Source organism: Mirounga angustirostris, unplaced genomic scaffold (assembly GCF_029215605.1).
Source record: "Mirounga angustirostris isolate CCGP_5_RB_7025 unplaced genomic scaffold, mMirAng1.0.hap1 SCAF_1, whole genome shotgun sequence".
NCBI classification, from domain to species: domain Eukaryota; kingdom Metazoa; phylum Chordata; class Mammalia; order Carnivora; family Phocidae; genus Mirounga; species Mirounga angustirostris.
This window is the reverse complement of record NW_026991709.1, coordinates 186,500,652-186,523,459: the sequence shown is the minus strand read 5'-3', so window position 1 is coordinate 186,523,459 and position 22,808 is coordinate 186,500,652. Positions and strand designations below refer to the sequence as shown.

General features: G+C 43.4%; 1 protein-coding gene across 5 annotated transcripts in view; it reads left to right on the top strand.

The window, feature by feature from the left end:
* The window catches only part of PTPRG (protein tyrosine phosphatase receptor type G), a 708,308-nt gene that overhangs the window by 539,130 nt on the left and 146,370 nt on the right, over positions 1–22,808 (top strand). For all 5 annotated transcript variants that reach the window (XR_010412329.1, XM_064594267.1, XM_064594259.1 and 2 more), the window contains exon 6: positions 5,604–5,670. Coding sequence is in view for 4 of the 5 variants with exons in the window: in XM_064594267.1 (XP_064450337.1) it covers positions 5,604–5,670 (67 nt within the window). In the remaining variant the exon portion in view is untranslated. The remainder of the gene's footprint in view (positions 1–5,603; positions 5,671–22,808) is intronic.

Sequence of the window (22,808 nt, the reverse complement as noted above, 5' to 3'; positions counted from 1 at the left end):
AGATAAGGCTTAAAGTATGATTCTGGAAATCTGTTATTCAAAGTTAAACCAGTCCTCCTAGCCAGGAGTCCACACTTGGTGACTTGCCTTTAGCTGGCTAGGAGACTAAAATCCCTCCTTCCATGAAAGTCCCTATAGCTTCACAGAGCTCCTTTTTCCTTTGCCATCCCTCATTCTGGATTGGGTCTCTGTTTTCTCTCTGACCTTATTCCATGGCCCTTGGGGGTGCTAAATGCACCAAGACCTCTGATACTGCCTTTTGTGATCCCATAGCAGCAGTGACAGTCAGGAGACAATAGAAGACATCGTTGGGATGTCAAAAGAGAAAAAAAGAAATTTCTCCCATCGGACACTGAGGCTGTAGGCTGTACATGAAGAAAAGCCCTATTTGTGAATATTTATAAGGAAAGTCAGGAGAAGAACAATGTTTTCAGTGTGGATCAGTGGGTTAGTGGTTTGATGCTATGCTTGTCTCCTTGAACATAGACATGTTTCCTAAATTATCGACCAGCATTTAATTTATTAATAAAGAAATCTGGTCTGTGTCCTGTCTCTGGGTCGGGCTTAGCCAAAATGCAGTTTGTGAACATGGCCAAGTTACGAATGATTTGAGCCAGGAAACTCTTGACGGCAACTTGAATCAAAATATGGTGAGTGGTAACCAAGGTGTTGAGGTCAGAATGAAAGAAGCTGAGGCATCCTTGCTACATGGCTCTTTAGGTTAGAGCCATGGGAGGAAGAGGAGAATCAGATCTGAAATCAAATCTCCTGAGAAGTGCCTGCCCTTGTCCTGATCAGAGGACACAGTTACCCACTGACCCTCGGAGGGGCTGGATCATCGCCTCTGCAGTTCAGGAAGGCCAAACAGGTCCTGCTGTTTGTCACTTTCCTTTGCAGGCACAGTTCAATGGTGTAGCCATTCACTCCCAGCAGGCATAAATCCTTTTTCCCACAAGAGGATATTGGCTGGATGTGACGTTTATAGGACTAAAGGCGCGATGTCGGATTCAAGGCAAGTAGGTTGTCTTGGCCATTCTAGTTAGCAGATGGCCAGGACTTGAGAGATTGAAGATAATCAGGATCCAAGTCAAGGGACAAATGGCACAGTGGACTGGAAAAGTAGATGGTGGCAGATATCTGAACGCTGGGGCCTCTCTGCTTCCGTTTCATCTTGCTTCCAGCAGGAGAGACCACAAGGTCCTCCTAAGAGCCTGGATTCCAGACACAGCTCTAGAGATTATTGATAACTTAGTTACGAATCTGATAGTTGGTTCAGTCCTTAACATGGCCTATTTTTTGGAAAGAGAATGTTAGGAAGATTAGATTTCATCAGGCATTCCTATGAATTTGGCCTTTTGCCCAAACGTACATGTCACGGTTTCCTGTATTGCTGATGTCTCTGTGTAGTTTGTTATATCTGAAGACAACTTAAAGGTTTTAATTCAGAGCCCTCTGTTGTGGGCATGCCGTCCTTTTGAAGATGACTAATGCCACTAAAGCTGCTCCGAAATGGAAGGGCCAGGAGCTAAGTTTTGCAGTGAGAGCACAAACCACAGGGGAAGGTGGCTGGGGAAGGGGGGGAGGAAGGGGGTTCCATTTCTTTGAGGCCATTTTAAGCTCATTTGTGCAATTGCCACCTTCTCAGTATTACTGCACAACTCCTTTGATCTCGGAGTGGAAGGTGGCAAATTTCAAGAGCCAGGAAACCTCCTCATGCGGCTTTAAAAGGAGCAGGGCATTATGAAGTTGAGTGGATGTCAAATAAAACATAAATTTGGATCTTTTGAAATGTGAGCTCAAGTAGGTATTACTTTTAGAGCCAAGTACATTGAGAAGTTCAGGGATGAAATTGCTGTCGTTTGACACTCATTTAAATGTGACCGTTTGGGTCAGGTTGTTGCCCAGTCATTTCCATCCCTCTTGAATGTTGCATTTGGATTCAGCGTGACACTCCAAGCTTTGCACATGTAATCCTCAGGATAGCATTATGAAATTATATCCCCATTTTACAGGTGAGGACACGGAACCTCTAAGGGTTCATCCCTGACTCGAAATTTCATTTTTCCCCCCACCCCTTGCCCCCTCTACTCTGGATTGAGACCAGAATGTAAATACAGGTTGCTCAAACAGCCTTCTTCACTGTAGGCATATTTCAAAGCTGTCCAAATTGCTTAGCTTATGTTTGTGAATTTTTATTTTTAAGTGACAAATTGATTGAAAGAGTAATTGGAAGGGATTATTTCAGTTAGGGTGGTGCCTTTACTGGAACAAACCCACTTATTAGCACGCTATTTGGATTCCCACCCTGAGTTTTGGAACCAAGACACAGACTGGAGAGTAAGCTCAGTATTATTAGTAAGTTACTTGGACCAGCCAATAATAATCTCTGTTATTTTCTCCCCTTCTCCTGATCCGTCTTCTCAACTCCAGCCATGGAAACTAGCAGTGGGGCCTGTGGAGATGAATGGGCATTGTAGAAGGTGTTTTCATGTATGGGGTTGCTTAAAGTCTGGGGTCAAGACTTTGAGCTTGAATGAGACCAGACCTGAGTAATCAGACATGGAGATACTGCAGCCAGAGGTGGTCAGAAAGTAAACCTGCATTAGGTTGCCTGGTTATTTTACTCTTGTATGAGCTCCAAATGTTATTGGTGGGTTTAAGTCATGTGGGGTTAGGAACATTTTCTTTGAGTTTTCTCATCATCAAATAAGACTGAATGCATTAAAAGGTCCCCCTGACTACAAAACATCGCCCCCCACTCCCCACCGTTAGGATTGAAAATTAAAGTGTCTGTGAAATATTGCCCTGGTAGAGGAGGGGGAACATGGTTTTTGCGAAATGCATGAGTTAATTAGGTTGAGGGTAGATGCTGTGTCTTGGTATGTGGAATCTCACTGAGAAACCTTTATGACAAATCATAAGCAAAGCGTATTGGTTAAGAAAATTAATGGCATCATAGTCTGTCCCCAATCCTTCACTTCTACACACACTCATAGAAACTCTAATAGCTAAATTTTCTGCTGTATTAAATGATCCAAATTAGTTAACATAACAATTATTTTATTGCTTTATGACTCTGTAGGTTAGCTGGTCAGTTCTTCTGGTTAGGACCAGTTTGGGTGGTCTCTGCAGACTTCAGGTAGTTCTTCTGAGGCTGGTGAGTCTGGAACGACCTCAGCGGGGACTGCCTGTCTGCTCCATGTTGTCTCATCCTCCAGGAGACTAGCCTGGGATTCTTCAGCTGGTGGTCTCAGGATTCCAAAGAGTAACAAGAGAGGATAAACCTCTGGCAGGCAAGCCCTATATCATGTTCGCCAATGTCCCACTGGCCAAAGCAAGTGATGTGGTCAAGCCCAGTTTCAAAGAGGCGAGAAGCTGATAGACCCTCTTGATGGGAGGAGTGGCCAAGTAAAAGCGCAGAGTTACGTGTGACAGGGATAGCGGGAGTTTGTGGCCCTTTTGCCATTTCCCACAGATGTGAGAGTAACTACGGGAAGTTGAACTGGCATAAACTTCTCTGCCAGACTGAATCTGGACAAGGGAGAAGGAAGACCACGTTTTTGTCTCTAACTTCAGTTTGATATGGGATATTTCTCTCAGCTCTTATTTTATTCTTTCACTTTGGAAACTTGGCCACATTTACTGGTAGACTCACTTGTCTTGCATTCTTGAGTTGTGATTCCATTTTTGACCAGGTTTTTAAAATGTTGGTAAGTATTTGCTATGGTGTAAATATGAATGTTTCACTTTGGTGTATTTTTTGTGAATGTTTGCCTTTCAAGAATGTTTTGTGCTCAACCGGTATGTTAAAGCCCTGGCTAGGGCTTCCTGTCAGGCAATTTGGAGGTATGCTAATGCCAACTCCCAGAATTCCACCATTGTGATCTGATACACACTCGGTTCTTATTCATTGATCGTTTTTTCAGTACCTGTAGTGTTTACGGTGTAGTACCAAATTCCACCTCACTTTATTAGTCTGTAAACATAACACCATACCTAATGGTACCTGTGTTTGAATTTAGTCATAACTCAGGGCTCCAGACATTAATAGGTAATCACTGTCACCTCATAGAGCACGTAACCCGAATTTCTCAACCTCCACTTCTGCCCCATTGACACCTGGGGCCGGGTAATTTCTTGCTGTGTGGGGTGCTATTCTGAACATTATGACATTTTTAGCAGAAGCCCTGCCTCTATCCATGTAATGCTAGTAGCCCCTCCCTCTTCAACCCTACTTGTGACAACCAACAATGTCTGCAATCATGGCCCGATGTCCCCTGGGTGGGGTAGGGAGTGGGAGATAGGTAAAATCCACCTCCAGTTGAGAACCACTACTCTCACTTGGAGATGCTGAAGCAGAGAAGAGAAAGAAATGCATGAAGTATGGGTATTGTCTGAGAGGAAACTAGGAGCAGCAACCCAACGGACAATTTGTAAGGGGCGGGGGGAGGAATGTGGAAAATTTTCAGTTACCTTAAAATTTTCACCTAACATCGTGCTGAATTAACTAGGAGACATCAAGTTGGGTCTTGCTACACGTTGAAAGGTTCACCAGTATCACAACTTCATTATGTTAGAAGTGGATTAAATAAAAATATCACTCCTGGAAAAAAATTCAGGAGATATGCTGACCACAGAGAATGGATTTTGGAAAACTATTTGGGAAAAGTTAGTCATCCACAAAAGTAGAGAAAAGTATATCAAGACGCACTCGATATGCCTCATTTAAGGTCATAAATGATTGATTGAGTGCCAGTCTCACTGCTTCTATGCCCTGCTCGCTTCCTGAATGGCTATCCACTCCTGGTTTATTTTGGAGTAAAATCTAGATGTCATTTCATTTCATTTCATTTCATTTATAAATACTTCAGTAACATGTCTAAAAGTACCTCAAAACCAAAATTACAGTATGCTGGTGGAATTGTAGCCTTCTAGAAAGGGCAAGAATGAGAATTTGTGCTGAGTAATATCAGAAAGTTAGGGAAAAATGGGTAAGAGGCTTGACTTTGGGAGAATTAAAAACCCCAGGGGAAATGAAGTTGGGAGACAGTGTCTCTTCAGGCTCCCCTCCTGTCCTGTCCTCCCCTCTCCTGCTTTGACTCTTAGAAATTCCTCTTACAGTATGGGGTAAAGCTCAGGAGACTGGGAGCCTTAGAAAGGAGAGGGGGCTGGCAGGGCACAGATCCATTTTCCAAAAAGGAGAGAAAAAAAACACATCACAAGAAGGTATTGAAATATTCAGTCAATGATGGATTACTCTTTGATGACTTTCAATGACTTTTTAGCAGATCCAGGTGTACTTTTAATAAAACAAAAGCAAGAGGGAAGTCTTGCGGTTGCTTTTTAAGATTTTACTGGGGCTGTGGTATTTCTCTTCTGTTCTAATGTATTCTGAGAAGTTTCTTTCTTTTGATTTAGACTTCCTCACTTGATTTTATGATATTGTAAATCCCTTGTGTTTGGTGAGAGCCATGGTCTATGGAAGACCTACACAGCCTGCTAGATAACATCTATTTTCCCCCCTTCTCTTCAGAAGATTAAACTGAGGCTGTTGTGTCTGATGCCAGAATAGATTTAACCAATCATGTTTCCTTTACATGTAGGTCAGTCCAAGGGACAATTCCGCACTGGATCCTATTATCCATGGGTTGAAGGGCGTCGTACATCATGGTAAGTAAGCCACACACGCTTCTTTTTACTGGGATATGAAGAGCTAAGGTCTCCACCTAAAGGAAGGGGGTTATCTTGCAGAGGACAGAGGGTGACACCCATTCCTCATCCTCTGATATTGAAGGGCGTTAGAGTCATTATTTGATGGGTAAAGAGCATGCCCATTTATTACCTGCAAATGGATCTGGGTTAACAGTAAGCAATTTGTTTCTCTTCAGGTACCACTTTGAATGCCTATGTTATAAATCAAAGCACCCTAAGATGTACTATTGGTATGCGCTGAACCTGCCACTGTCTCCTGTCTCTCTTAAAAATATTCTTCTTTCAAATATCTTTGCATTAATAAATTTCTTGATTTGCCTCTCAGATTTAGGGGAAAAAATGTAAGTAGCTATGACAAGTCATTAAACTTTGCCGCGTGTGAGCAAGCATCATCAGCTGCTAGCGTGGAGAAAGCTAGGCCATGTTCTGGGCAGCAGACGTCTTATCCTCAGACATAAAACTGGGAGAGAAAGTAAGATAAATGGGTTCTCTCTTTCCCAACTGGTTTTTATTGGAGGAATTTCCCTGCAACTTAATTATCGGCAATGCATCATTACCTATGACATCAGGATCCTATAATTTCAAAAGTACCCTTGTCACAGGGAGGTGTGGAGTCTTGGAGGTAATGCAGTGATTTGCAAAGTTTTAATAATCTAATTAGGATTCCAAAGACATTGACAGAAATAGCATTAGTAACCATAATAAATCTCCCCTTCATCTCCACAGCTGTGATAAAACATCTTCACACCTTTCTGGGAGGATTGTCTTTCGACATTAGCCAACTCTGCAGAGCTTAACAGACATCTTACCCCATTTCTCTCGGGGAAACTAAAACCAGTTGTCAGCGTGCGGATACTCAGTTGATCAAACCCCTTCCAGAAATCCATAGTGTAGACTGAGTTTGGGGGGTTTGAAATGTAGTAAATGATGAGTAGATCTTCATTCCCCCTGACTTTTCATCCTGTTTTAAAACAAACACACCATGGAGAGTTCTAGAATCTTTGAAATAGGTACCTATTCTTCGGTCAGAGAGGAAGCGCTCCACCAGCTATGGCCTTTAAGTAGATCTGTGTGTTCTTATTTCTGCAATGATAATTGAAGGAGATTCCGAATGTTAAAGGTAAGCAGAGGCTTCTATTAGCTCCCAGATCCCCAAATCTCTGTGAACTCGCTGCGTAGTCATCATTTGGTTCATGGGCTCTCTGCTAACATAATCGTGTTATCCTTGCTCAGTATCCACCATTACCCTTCCAGAGGCTGTTCTGTATATGTTCTTCTATGTTTCCCTGTTGCTGGGAGGGTGGCAGAGATGCCTGGGATATGGTTTCAACACTACTTCCTAATGGAGAAGTCAGAGGAGACCTATCAGCAATAATTCCCTACAAAAGGGAGTTTACTTATTTATACAGCAGAAGTGTGGCAGGCCCCCTGTGTGTGATTGAGAGACACGCAGGGAGGTGTCTGGAAGGGAGGTGAGGCGAGGTGCCTCCTCTCTTTTCCCCTCCAGCCTGCCTGGGGTGCTCTCCCTCCCAGCTTTTGCATTTGCTGTTTCTGCTGCTTCTGTCCGGAAAGTTCTTGCCTTAGCTCATCACAAGGGTGTCTCCCTTTATTATTTCAGGTCTCAGTTCAGATTCATGCCTCCTCAGAAAGTTCTTTCTGTATTATCCTATCAAATGCCCCACCCGCTCCCCACTCCCACGGCTCCCTGTCATGTCATCCTAAGTTCCTTCCTTCAAACCACTTAAAAGTATCTGAAATAACTGTGTGTTTTATTTACTCATGTATTACCTACTAAAGTGTCAGCCTCGGGAGGGCAAGACCCCCTGAGTGTGTGGCAAATAACAGACGCTCCGTAAATGTTAGCCAAGTCAGATAAACCCACAAATAAGTGAAAATATCAAAATATAGAACAGGAAGAAGAGGAGGAGAAACCAAAGGCCACTTGAGTTTTGCTTTGACTGGGAAGAGTAAGGAGTAAGAGAACATCTTGGAAATCTGACTTTGTCCCCACCCCCAGTTCTCTGGCTCTTGCTGACTTCATTGTGGTAACAGTCCTCCCTTTTGTTATTCTTCCAACAGAGAATGAACATTTGAAATGGCTAAAACAACTTTTGTTGGAACTAGAAGCATTTTCAAGTTGAAGGTTCTGTGAGGGAATTGAATGATCTGTTAATTCGATGGGACATAAATAATCGTGCCCTTCACAGAATCTCTGGCTTGGAAATGATGATAGAAATGTGTACAAAGGAAAAATCAATATGAATTTCTGTTACAGTTCAGAATTGGTTTTATTTCTTCAGCTCTGGGAGTCATATCTTAGAATATTAATTCCTCATTAAGTCTTAAGTTTGTTTGTTTTTTTTTTAATAGGAAGAATCTTATATATTCTTTGAGCTGAAATGACAATGAGAAATCTGGTCGCCCCCCACCGAGGCAGACTGCAAGGTGGGGTTTTCAGTGCAGGCGAATTTGCTGGCAGGGAGAGCTAAAGAGGAGAGGGAGAAGCAGGGCCGGGTGGGGACAGTGTCAGCACCACAGTATAGGTCTGATCTCTCTGAACAGGGAGGGAATCTAGGAGGACTGCCTGGAGGCAGCTCTCAGAAAGTCTTTTTTTTTTTTTTTTAAGATTTTTATTGATTTATTTGACAGAGAGAGACGCAGAGGGAAGGAACACAAGCAGGGGGAGTAGAAGAGGGAGAAGCAGGCTCTCTGCTGAGCGGGGAGCCCAATGCGGGGCTCGATCCCAGGACCCTGGGATCATGACCTGAGCCGAAGGCAGACACTTAACGACTGAGCCACCCAGGCACCCCAGCTCTCAGAAAGTCTTGGCCAGGCCATTGAAGCACCTCAGAGCCAAGAGTGCATGTGAGAGGCATCCTGTGTTGGGTTCCCCTGCCATGTGGAGTCACTGACTAGAGCGTCCCATCGAGACGGGCCTCCGTGAGAACCCTGCAGTCAGCCCTGAAGGGGCAGCAGCTATTGGCTGGCAGCTAACAAGGCTCCTCATGGCAGTTTGTCTCCGGAACGAAGATCTTGGGCATGTACCTCCCTTGGCTGGCACGGAGGTTCACCTCTTCCTTCCTAATCCCATTTCCAAAGAGGTTTTTACTGGGTCCTCTCACTTTTAAAATGCTCACAGGTTCTTAGAAGCAGTGCTTGATCCTGTCGTGCGTAGTGATTAAGTGCGGAATTGAGGCATCCCACGAAGCTCAGCAGAGAGAGCACAGCAGACGTAGACCTGCCCTCCTTGCATTTATAAGGTCTCCAGGGACACATACGGTTCAGCATTGTCATTGCGTTATTAAAGAGTGGGGAGCAGCAGGTTTAACTCAGACTTGGGGGTATCGAGGAGGCACCTCAGGCAAAGTGACCACTGAGACCTCAGGAGTTCATCGAGAGTGTGCGGGCGGAGGAGCGAGCAGTCAAGGTTTCAAGCAGCGCCACTGTCGATGGAGGTCTCTGGTGGTGGAAGTGCATGTAGCATGTTTGAGGCTCTGCGCTCGGCAACATTGCTTCTTTCCTGCCGGCGAGAGAGATCTAGAAACCTCTTGGCAAACATAAAGTGTTGTTTCTTATGTGTTCATGTTCCTATGTAAATTGTGATTTTTACAAACTCGAGAGCCATGAAGCAATATAAATAGAATGGAGAGATGTGATTCGCCATTGATTCTGGTCCCATCTATCCATTGAGCAATAGATGGAGGCACTAAAATGTATCTAATCAGCTGTTTTATTTACACACTCCCACCAATACTCACCGGGGAGGAAAGATTTAGGGAGAAACTGTGAGTCCTAGTCACCGCATTGACTTAGTCATCTACAGTGCTTTTTGTATTCAGGAACTGGTGCTTAATAGAAGCCACACCTGGAGTGCAAGCTGGTGCAGCCACTCTGGAAAACTGTATGGAGGTTCCTCAAAAAGTTGAAAATAGAGCTACCATACAACCCAGCAATTGCACTACTGGGTATTTACCCCAAAGATACAAATGTAGGGATCTGAGGGGGTATGTGCACCCTGATGTTTATAGCAGCAATGTCCACAATAGCCAATCTGTGGAAAGGGCCAAGATGTCCATCAACAGATGGATAAAGAAGATGTGGTGTATATATACAATGAATATTATGCAGCCATCAAAAGGAATGAAATCTTGCCATTTGTAACGACATGGCTGGAACTGGAGGGTATTATGCTGAGCGAAATAAGTCAATCAGAGAAAGACATGTATCATATGACCTCACTGATATGAGGAATTCTTAATCTCAGGAAATAAACTGAGGGTTGCTGGAGTGGTGGGGGGTGGGAGGGATGAGGTGGCTGGGTGATAGACATTGGGGAGGGTGTGTGCTATAGTGAGCGCTGTGAATCACAGACCTGTACTTCTGAAACAAATACATTATATGTTTAAAAAAAAGAAGAAGATAGTAGGAAGGGAAAAATGAAGGGGGGGTAATTGGAGGGGGAGACGAACCATGAGAGACTATGGACTCTGAAAAACAAACTGAGGGTTCTAGAGGGGAGGGATGTGGGGGGATGGGTTAGCCTGGTGATGGGTGTTAAAGAGGGCATGTATTGAATGGAGCACTGGGTGTTATACGCAAACAATGAATCACGGAACACTACATCAAAAACTAATGATGTAATGTATGGTGATTAACATAACAGAATAAAATAAAATAAAATAAATAGAAGCCACACCTGGTAGAAATATTGGTTCTGAAAAACTTTGTCTAGTTCTGTTTTTTCTAAAAACCATTTAAGGAGCCCCACACCTGTGTGGCTCAGTAGTTAAGTGTCTGCCTTCCGCTCAGGTCATGATCCCAGGGTCCTGGGATCGAGCCCCGCATCGGGCTCCCTGCTGGGCGGGAAGCCTGCTTCTCCTTCTCCCCTCCCCCTGCTTGTGTTCCCTCTCTCGCTGTGTTTCTCTCTGTCAAATAAATAAATAAAAATCTTAAAAAAAAAAAAAAAGTAGTTCAGGGCATAGAAAAGACAGATTGTTTAAGAAAAAAAAACAATGCCCCAATGAGAAATTATTTGGGCGCCTGGGTGGCTCAGTTGGTTAAGCGACTGCCTTTGGCTCAGGTCATGATCCTGGAGTCCCGGGATCGAGTCCCACATCGGGCTCCCTGCTCGGCAGGGAGTCTGCTTCTCCCTCTGACCCTCCCCCCTCTCATGTGCTCGCTCTCATTCTCTCTCTCTCAAATAAATAAATAAAAATCTTAAAAAAAAAAAAAAGTAGTTCAGGGCATAGAAAAGACAGATTGTTTAAGAAAAAAAAAGAATGCCCCAATGAGAAATTATCTGGGCGCCTGGGTGGCTCAGTTGGTTAAGCGACTGCCTTTGGCTCAGGTCATGATCCTGGAGTCCCTGGATCGAGTCCCGCATAGGGCTCCCTGCTCGGCAGGGAGTCTGCTTCTCCCTCTGACCCTCCCCCCTCTCATGCTATATCTCATTCTCTCTCTCAAATAAATAAATAAAAATCTTAAAAAGAAAACCATTTAAGGAAAAAAAAAAAAAACAACTTGTATATGAATTGGTATAGAATCGCAACCATCCTTAAAACTAGTTTTACCCAATTGACCAATGCTCAGAAATGTACATTATATTCTATGTCAATTAAAAAGTATTTTTTTTCCTTTCACATTTTTGGATTACCTGCTTTTCCATTCTTTTTTTTATAATATCCACCCAAGGAAAATCGAACAGGCTGTTTGTGTACATATTCTAGAATACTGTGAAAATGCATCAAAACCCTAACCATTCCCTCTTGTCAATCATCTAAGAGAGACCAATTTTTTATTTTTGCAAGGAAACTTGCTAGTAGTGATTGCTTGGTTGTTGAGCTTTGACTCTCTGTGTTTTCCCATCCCCCCCTCACCATCATCTTCCACTGAATGTACCACCTTAGTGAGCAGGACGGTACCTTTCTCTTTGAGAGGAAATGTGAGGGGGACAGTTAGAAATTGCCTCAGACACTGACCAGAGCCAGACGGCTCATCCCCCTGTTCTCCCTCCCCAGGTTCTTCCAAGAAAGCTGTCAGTGAGAGTACAAATAAATGATCACCTGAGAAGCACCCTTCAATTAAAGAAAGTCACAAAACAAGGTTCTTGCAAGTTTTTCAGTGATGAAAGTTGGGGCTGTGTCAGGATCAAAACTTTCTTCGCAGAATAGCTTCCCAACTGACTCGTTTATTCACTGGGTTCATTTTTGGGATGTTGTACACCCATTTTCTCCCCTACCCTGGGATACTCATCAACTCACCAAATCTATGGACAAAGTCATAGAAGAGCTAGAGTTCAATCCAGGCATTTGGCAGAAAGGGAAGAAATAAAGGAAATTTGCAAATATACGTGACTACCTGGCCAAGCATTTCCATGTGGTGGTAGGAGCTGATGAGTCTGCATCTGCTCTTTTTTCCATATTCCACTTGCTGGAATTGAGGTCCCATAATCAAGAATAACCTGAAAGAGACTCCGGACCTGGAGTGATCTGAATTTCTTCTAAAACAGTGGATAGGCTTTATCTTATACAACTGCTGATACATCACCCACCACATGCACTATTTAAAAAGAAAACAGCCCAGGGCATGGCACCCTTGGCACTTCGGGACAGCCATGGTGGGGATGCAGATGGTGCAGCCTTTCTGAAAGCCATGTGGCCATTTCTGCCAGAGTCCCACCTCTGCCTTATCCTCTGAGCTGGCAAGTCCACATGTAGGTATGTACCCAAGAGAAATGTCCACAGAAAGACTTGTCCATGGGAGCTTTGTTTATATTAGCCCCAAAGTGGAAACAGCCTAAATGTCCACCAGTGGGAGCCTAGATATGCAAACCGTATAATGACCAGACAGTGGAATATTATGCAGCAATGAAAAATAATGAGCTACTTGATTTATAAGAAAACAGAAGAGCCATTTCTGTCAAATTCAAGAACAGACAAAATTAAAAGAAATTCCATTTCTGTCAAATTCAAGAACAGACAAAATTAATCTTTGGTGATAAAAGCCAGAATACTAAGGTGGAGGAGTATAGTAAAGGAGAAGAAACATGAGGAAGTTTCCTTGGATGATAAAAATATTATATATCTTGATCAGGAAGATGATGACATAAGTAATAATATAAAAATTCACCACACTGTCCCCGTAGATTTGTGCTTTTGACTGTTTGTAAATGAAAGAATAGCCCATGTATACTACACATTGACTTCTCAAAGATACTACATTCACAAAGCTCAGACATCTGGCAGCATGCACCACATAGTCAAATATTAAAATTCCTGACAGAGTCCAGTGTCGGCAAGGCTAAGAATGCCAGGAACTCTCACACTTTTCTGGAAACACTTTGGTGGTATCCAGCCAAGTTGATTCAGTACACCAGCTCCTGTGTATGTCTCCCAGAGAATGCAGATAAAAGTGTACCATGAGACACATACAATAATGTCAGTGGCGTTGTTTTCCCTAGCTGCCCAAACCTAGAAAAGCCTCACATGCCTGTCGTCAGTAAGCCAGATAAACACAATGCAGTCCTACAAGAGAACATTTCACCCTGATGGAAAGGGGTGGAATCTTGTGCCTCTCCACAAACCTAAGCACATCTGAGAACCACAAAGTGAAGCAAGAGTCTAAAGAATGCATGGAGTATTTATCAACATAAAGTTCAAAACCTGAGGAAACCCAGCCTGTATTGTTTAGAGGATGCATGTGTAGGTGGTAACCCTAAAGGAAAAGCAAAGTCATGGTTACTTTTAAAAAAAGGATGGTTGTTACTTCTTGAGGCAGGTTGGGAAAGTGATGAGGCTCCCGCCCAGGGAGGGTAGCAAGGACTTCTCCTGTTCTCGTCACTCCAGGGTTCACTTTAGGATTATTTGTCAACAGTATATTTGTGTTATCTATTTATGTTTTGGTCACCTTGCTGCATGTGTGTTAAATTTCACAATCAAAGACAGTCACTAGTTTTAGAAAGTAAGAGATTCTGACTGTGCTTTCCTCTGGGACACATCAGGTACTGAGGGGCTTTACAGCAAGCAGAGAGGGGGAGTGACAGCACTTTAAAAAAAAAAAAAAACTTTCACCGTAAGTACCCCTGACAGGCTGTTCAATTCTCTACAAGTTGGTTGCAGGCCAAAGAAAGAACTATAGCTGCCTTGGGATTCTGTCATTACGAGATGACTTTGAGAGCCAATAACTCCTTTGGGAATTGAGAAAAAGGAAATCAAACAAAGAGGATGGGGACTCAGGTCTCAGGTCTAAAAACAAAGGCTCCCCACTGCTGCTGAGCTGGTGCACGCTGGCTCTGCACCAGGCAAGGGTCTCATTAGCCCGATAGGCACCACGGAATCCCCCAGAAAGCCTCTGAGACACTGCACTCGTGCCCCCCATGATATAGAAGGGCAAGCAAAGCTAGCCTTGGCTGGGTGGCTTGAACCAAGTCTTCATGACTTGAGACTGGCTCATAACTCCCGGACCATCTCCCCCTCTGCTCTCTGCCAAGGTCACACTACCTGCCTCTTTCAGCCTTGATTGAGGTTCGTCACCTTGACTGTGGAAAGGGCAAGTGAAGAAATACTTAACAGGACCGTAGTCTGTCCTCGTCACTCTGGCATCATTGTGATTATCCCCGGGCTCTGAGATCTGGACATAAACTCTCTGTCTGAGGCTAAATGGTGCAAGTTCCCGGAAAGTGTCTTGCATGAACTTTGGGAGAAAAGGACAAATCCCAGAAAAAGGGACTTTCGGGGGAAATTGAAGTATTGGGCAGAAATAGTCTGTGTCATGACAATCCAGCAGCAAGAATATGGGGCAGAGATGCATTGATATGGTTTGAGGGGTTCTTGCCTGTTCTGTATACGTGAACTGAGTGAACTTAAAGCTTCTTTAATCATAGAGTCTAACCATTGTCCCATCCATGGAGGACCTAATAAGTGATAGTCAAGGTGTTGAGGTTTAAATGATGAACAAGCTTTTCCCTGCCTTTAGGGAAATTTTAATATCATGAGAATCCCTCCCCCCCTTTTTTTTGGCCTTCCCATTCCTGTTGCTGAAGATTAAGAAGACTAATATTCTCACCTGCAAAGTAATCTCATGTGTTCATATGAATAAGCAATTACAACTTTGGAATGAGTTTTTTGAAAAGTCTGTGTTACAGAATATGTTTAAAGAAATGGAATTTGTTATTTTTCCCTGATAATGTGACTCTTAGGAACATTGGATTCTGGAACAGTGCTTCAGAGTTCCAGCTGTCTTGATTTTGAATCCTGACTCTCCAGCCTGGGAGCCGTGTGATCCTGCACAAATTGCTGCAACTGTCTGTCCCTGGGGTTCCACCTTATAAAATGGGGATAAGGAAAGTACCTGCCCCAGAGGTATTAATGCTAAATGTATTAGGATAGGGAAAGAACGGAGAAGGAAGGGCGCCTGGCATGTGTCCACTCTCCTGTAAATCGGCGGCCAGCAAGTACAATCTGTGAGCCAAATCTGGCCTGCTGCCCACTTTTGTAAATAAAGTTTTATTGGAACGCAGCCACACTCATTTTCTGACGTATTGTCCATGACTGCTTCTGCACCACCACAGCAGAGGTGAGTAGCTGCAACAGAGATACTCTCTGGCCTGCAGAGCCTTAAACACTTACTCTCTGGCCCTTTACAGAAAACGTTTATCAACCCTGCCTTACGTAAGCGGTAGCAATTCCAGCAGCTCTCCTAATAGAGTTGGCTTCTCCCAGGGGCTGGTTCATGTCGGGATAATGTAAATACCTACTCGGGCCATTAATTACCTACCACTTGATAGACTTTACGGAGATGGGCTTCACTTTTGATCTTGCTCAGATCACCAGCCAGTCCGAATGTGTTTCACCTGAATTAATGAGGGCTGTGTTTTAATGTTTACCTCAGAGAAAGAAATCAAATTATTTTCTCCCTTTTGAATGGGAAGCCCGATGGTATATTATTGAGCAGCCCACGGATAGTTTTGAACATCTTAACACACGACACAATTTCCCGTTTGAAGCTTATGTCTCCGGCATTTAATTACATGGAACTTTCCTGAAGTGTGCTATAAATATGCAGTACCCTGGTCTTGGCTAATTGGCTCACATCTGTTATGGATCCAGGAAGGGCAGATGCTTATCGGAACACTTTTGATCTCAAAATCTTCGAGAAGCAGGCACACTTAGGCCACTTCCACAGTTTCCTGGACCTCAGTGTGTCAGAACCTCCACCATAGATGTGAGCCATTTGCGTTTCTTTTCTTAGCCAAAGCCAGGAAATGGGATGCTGTGCGGCTCCTATTTTATCACCCATAGTGTTGTGAACAATAATGTTAAGGCAGAAAAAGACTTCAAAAGTGATTCCCTTTAGGTCGGATTTGAATTTGAGGCTAGTTGTCATTTGGCCAGCCTTCTCTGTCAGTATTTGATCATTTGGATAGGATCACGGGAGCCCAAGGAAATGCCTTTTCCTGGTTATTTCAATGGGATGTGGAGAGCCAAGAGAGAGATTAAACTGTGTCTCCTGTCATCTACTGCAAGGTGCTCGCTAGAGTAGCTGGGGCTACTTTGTGTGATTTTCTCACCAGGCTATAGCCATGTCACCTTGGTATGGGAGAGGCACTGGGGTGTCGTGGCCAAGGGCACAGGCTCTGGGGGTGAGTACCAGTTCCGCTTTGGACTAGTCGTAGAGCATGCACAAATCGCTTTAGCATTTTGTGGCTCAGTTTTCTCTGAGGACATAGTAATGCCAGCCTTATTGGTTTGTCCCCAGGAGGCAGTGACTTCTCGTATCTAATTGTGCCTCGCACACGGTCAGCACTCGGCAACGGCCACCTTCACCGCCACCATCCCCATGACTGTTGTTACTTGTCGACGGGCCTCTGGGTGTCAGGAAGTGACTGTAGACCCCCGAGTGTTGCCGCCATCACTACCTGGGTATTGAAATAGGATGTGTGTTGCTTGAGTTAGTTGAGTCACACAAAATAAAATGAACTGAGGAAGACCGTGGTCCCCAAATGATTTGGAGTAGCCAGTCCCTTTGAGATCAGGGAAGAGGGTCAGGGGCAAGGAATCAGAAAGTGTGGGAAAGGAAGAAGCAGTAGCCTCTCCTCTGTTAATGCCCGGCTGTGGACCTAGCCCTGCCCAATGTTCTGTATGTATAATCTTAATTAATCCTAGCCAGTAACACAGTGAGGTAGATATTCTTAATCCCGTGTTACAGAGGGGTAATCGGAGATTCAGAGAGATGGGCTAATTTGTCTCAGCTTGTGGAGTGGGACAATAATTTGAACCCAGTTGTATTAGATTCTGAAATCCATTCTCTTGCCAGCTCTGCTGGGCCAGTTTCTGTCTCCATTGACTAACTTCCTGATTGTTGTCAGAACCATCTCATTCTTGCGAGCCTCAGTTTTTCCTCTGTGAAATAGGTCATTGACCGAGCATCAGAAGGAAGCTAAAAGACTGTGCATGCCTGTCAGTCATGGCCACCCTGTAAGGAGAGAGGCAGCAGTGGGACTCTCAGTGACAACACTGGGTTTTTGTCACTGTATGAATCTGTATAATGTTAAGTGTCATGTTCCTTTCTTTAATTGTTGACAAGACCCTGCTCTTTGTGTTTCTTTGGAAATATTAATGACAACATATGTTTCATTCAAATGTCAACCCTTAAATCAAAATGCCACATCCCACCAACTGAAAAGACCAGTAAACTCGAGAAGCCTAAATGTCCTTGAACCAGGGTGGATGGCTGTTTCATGACCTTGGAGCGCCTCTCTGGGTGCTTGAGTACAAGAATCTGTTTAATCCGGTAGGCCGTCTCCTAATCAAGCAGCCTTTGCTCAGGACCTGGAATAACACTAGCTATTCATGTCATAGTATGGGCCTCTAGGATTTTCTCTGGACTGTGCCTGTTGGAAAAGCCAAAGGGTAAGAATTTAATTCTCTGCCCACTGGTGGAGAATGTTTCAAAAGCAGAAATAAGGTCCACACCTCTACATTCCCATGTAGTTTGCCCCATTCATTCTCGAATGGGATTGCTTGTTGCCATCCCTTTTAAATGTCCTACTTCTCATATAGGAACAGGGGCAGCAAGCTTTCTCTGTAAAGGGATCAATAACAAATGTTTTAGGCATGGCTGGCCATATATTCTCTGCTATAGCCACTCAACTGTGCAGTTGTAACCTGGAAGCAGGCATAGATAATTTGTATGCAAATAGCCGTGGCTATGTTCCAAAAAAACTTCATTTACAAAAATAGCTACTAGGCTAGATTTGGCCCCTGGGCCACTTTTGACGTAGAGTTACTTGGTGACTTAGTTTGATCCATTTTTTTCAGCCATGTATGAAGGACCTACTCTTGAAGGCACTGTGTTGTGTCCTGGGGGTATAGTCAGGAGCTATGGTCTTGCTGTAACGGAGCCTCCAGCCTGCTAAAGAGAGACCACTCTCAACCAGTTACACAGCCTGTAATGAGACTGAGCTCTGTACAGTCTTGACCGTGAGCAAGGTATCAGCCCCTCATCAGGATGTCGATACCTACTACACAAAGTTGTGAGGCCTCATTTTGAGAAAACCTACAGCCGTGCTTGGCCCAGTGCTCACAAACCGTAAATGTGACCTGGTAAAAAGATGGGGTCCTTTAATGTGAATCTTGCTGAAAACGTCATGTCAATATCCTAATGTCATCAATTCTGTGACTCTCATTTCTTCATATATGTTTTTGGTCATATGTTTATGACAAGACATTATATTATTTTCAGGTGTACAACATGATAGTATGATATATGTATATATTGTGAAATGATCACCACACCCAGTCCAGTTAATACCCCTCATCACACATAGTTGTGGGTTTTTTCATTTCTTCACAGTTTAACAACTCTAGAGTCGGGATGCATCTTACATTTGATATCATGTCATTGTCTAATTAGCAACATGTTGCCTTTGGTAGTGGCATTTGAAATAATGATGCATCTTATTCATAGTTGTTAGTGACTTAGATATGAAAGAAATACAATATCTAGGATTTATTGGTTATTTAAAATACCCCAACTGCCATGCTTGTTTGTTCCTTCATTCTCTTTTCACATAACTTTTAGGAACTTACTATGTTCCAGGCAGTGTTTTAGTTGCTGGGTGTATGGGCTGAATGAGAAAGGCAAGGTCTTTGCCCTTGTGCAAAATCAGGCTCTTGAGGGAGACAGACAGTAAACGAGTAAACACACATCTGGAAGGAAATGAACTAGGTTTGATAGAGTTAATGGCAGCAGGAACATACAAGATGGGGTGTTCGGGGTAGGCTCTCAGGAGATGACATTTGAGCTGAGTCCCCCAGGGTGAAAAGGAATCCCCCGTATGGAGTGGTGATGGGGAGGTGCATTCTAAGCAGAGGGAACAGCAAGGTGAGGAGACAGGTGGGTGACCAGCAAGGTTGAGAGCAGAAGTGAAGGGCTGCAGAGGTAGACAGATCATGTAGGGCCCCAGGGCCATCGTGAGGAGTTTGGGTTTTATTCTAAAAGAAGTGGAAGCCAGTGGAAGGTTTGAGCTGGGCAGTGTCAGGGCTAGATTTATGTTTGTTAAGCTGGAAGAATTCTTGTCTTCCGTGAAATTTTTCTCACCTCCTCGTGTCTACATCAGGGAAGTGAGGCACTTGGAACCCTGGGACCCAGAATGGGGTGGCAGAAAGAGCCCAGTGCTGGCTGGACATCTGAGACTGAGATTCACTCCCACCTTACTGTGTGACCCTGATCCCATCACTTTTCCTCTTTGGACTTCATTTTCCTCGTTTGTAAAATGAAATAGAACCAATGTCCTCTGTAACTCTTTGGAACCCTGCAGTGCTTTGTGATTCTTGGGGGATTTTTCCCAGGATCCCCTCATTGTAACCTTAGGCTTGTTGCTTAAAATCATCTATCGTGAAGCCTTGTAAATAGCTACACCTTGAAAATGGGCCAGGCCCAATTCCCTTGGTACATCTTCCCCATTCCTTCCTGACAGCCAACATCCAGTTATATAGAGCAGGTATCATTGCTTGTATGTATTTTTAGAGAGAGAGAGCATGAGCACGGGGGAAGGGGTGACAGGTAGAAGGACAGGGGAGAGAGAATCTTAAGCAGGCTCCGTGCCCTGTGCACAGCCTGATGTGGGGCTCGACCTCACAACCCTGAGATCATGACCTGAGCTGAAATCAAGAGTCAGATGCTAAACTGACTGAGCCACTCAGGTGCCCCTCACTGCTTGTATGTAGATCATAAAATTAAGTCCTTGGCTCCTTCTGGGAGGCTTCTGTCACCATCTTAATTATAATCTAATGCTTTCTGACCCTCACAATGGCTTCTAGAAGCCACACTTCTAAATTCCCTGGATTCTGGCCCTCAGGCTCTCTATTTCCATCATGACTTCCATTTTCTGTTTCTGTGGTCAGCAGGCCCTTTAGTCATGAGCTTGTCACACCCAAATCTCCTCCCAGATCATACGGCCCATTCATGGCCGATCCAGACTTAACTCCGAGCTGCTGACTCTATGTTCTGTGTTTTGGCATCTTCACAATTTTTAGCCAAATTCCAGATTGTACTTTAACCAGCAGCTGATCTTTTTTTTCCTTCTAGAGCCCGTCAAATTTTGGGCTCTTGTACTTTTCCTTCTATCTTCCCTCTTGCTCACTTCACTCCAGCCACACACACCAGGCAGAATCCCTTTGCACTAGCTTTTCTCTCTGCCTGGAATGTTCTCTCGAGGTTGCTGCATGGCTCACTTCTGCCTTTTTGGGTTTTTAATCAGATGCTTCCTTCTCAATGAGCCTGCTCTTAAAATTGCCGTTTTCAGAATAGTAGTCAGGGGAGACCTCATTGAGAAATGTGTCATTCAAATATGACTAACTTGTTAGCAACTGAAAGGCATTTGGTCTAAAACCAGCCATGAATAGAGCAGTGAAGAAATGTTTCAGGCAGAGCGAAGAGCCAGTGCAAAGGCCCTGGGGTAATGTGATCATGGGACAGCAAAGAGACCAGTGTGCCTATACCTAAGAGTCAGAAAGTAGCAGTGGATGAGGCTGCAGACAATGTGGGGGCCTATTTACACAGTCCTCACAGAATCTGGCTACAGTAATATGCTCAGCATAAAAATGCAGACTCTCAGCCCCATCCCAGACTTACTGGATCAGAATCTACATTTTAACAAGCTCCCCAGGTGATGTGCGTGAACATTAACTTTGAGCAGTGCTGTTAGGAATTTTCTTCCCCCATATAGAGTGACATATGACCCAGTTTTTTCCAATGTTACTCTCTCCCTACCCTCCCCAACACAAAGCAGAAAACCAGTCCTGCCCCAGTGCTTTTAAGTTTTTAAGGAAGACATAATAGCTTTTCCTTATAAAGTTTTGGGAAATCCTGAAGGAACTAAATAATCACTGGGCTAAAAAGAGAAGCTTGGGCTTTCTTTTATTAGTTTATCTTACCCACTTCCCTAAAATTGGTTGACTGCTTTTTTGGGGGGTGGCACAGATGTTCTTCCCGTGGGGGCCACCATATTCTGCCCCATATACCTTCCAATGTAATACTTTTGTTCATTGGGGTATGTGTGCTTATGTGTGTTTTCAATATAATTCCACGATTCCTGGTTACTGCATAGGTCTCATCTATATTTTGATTGTTCATCGTATCTTATAAAGGACTTTCTTTCTTCCTATATAACCAAAGCATTGAAAATATTAGGTTATTAACACACTGAAAAATGCAGTCAATCAGATGATTATCATCTAATGTTTTAATGATCACATTTTTAATCCAATTATGCATGTTTGAATCTTTCAAATTTTCTTTAATTAAAGATTGCCTCCTGGCACTGCTATCAGAAATAAGGAATTGAACAGAATCAAGCCAGATATAATTTAATGTTGAAAGGAAACTGCAAGGATAACTGGGCCGCGCTGGGTTTAATGGTTGACCATGACTTTAAAGCCCTCATACAAAATTTCCTAATTGATAAGAAAAATTTAATCATCTTCAGATATACTATTTGCATTCAAATAAGGTATTTCTTTTTCTAAATAAACCTCCCCTAACTGATTATTCATATTGTCGTGCAAAATGCTTAAAAATGAAAGACAGAGTTGGGTGAAATGTAGACTACTTAATACAGTGTGTATTTAATATAAAAGTCATACATTATTCATTTTTGCAATTTGAATAACTTTGAATTTAGCATCCCTGTTCTTCATCTTTTTCTTTGATGAACAATTAATTATTAAAATATAATATTGTCTGCATACAGCACTGGGATCCTTGAAAGTGGAATATGAGATTCATTCCCTTTCAATTCTTTTATCTAGTAATGCACAGAACCTGCTTATTATGGTTTAATGGAATGAATGGTGGTATAAATAGAGTGTTTCAAATATTTTTCTCAACTAGGTAAGTGGCTGGGATAGGAATGTTTTGAATTCAAATTACTAATTTGGGTAAAAGTTGGAGGCAGCATGCCCTGATCGGGATGGGTTTGGAGTCAAACTGCCCTTTTCGAACAAGAGCCATTTAACGAGCACTTATATGTACTTATCCTGTGCCAGACACTCCCCTGAGCTCTTAACTCACGTTAACTCACTTAATACTCGTTTATTCATCTGACTTGCTTAGGAGCTTGACACTATTATAATCCTATTTTGCAGACAAGGATACAGTTACAGGAGAGGTTAAACAACTTAATCTTAGGTGAGACCTTTAAGTAGACCAGTTAGGATTCAAATCCCAGGGGCCTGGCTCTCGCACTTCTCTCTGCTTTATAACACCTACATTTATTAAGATTTTCTTAGTGGAAGAGTTTGCATTCTCACCAGAAACGTGCATTCTTCCTTCTTTGCGGTGGCTGTACTCAGGAAGCCCTCGTCTTGGGTCCAGCCACTTGAGCGCCCTGTGGCTTATGTGGGCTTTGTGGCCAGTGCTAAAAGTAGAAGGCTACCGTCTCCAAAATTATTTCTAATTTACAACTAAGCATTGCGAGCACCCCATTTGTTAGTGGAACACTGCCTATGGGCCTGAGCAGGAAATGGAATTTTCAGAAAGATGAGTAAAAATTGATGTTCGTCTTGAACTAGAAAACTCAAGGAGGAAAGAAAACA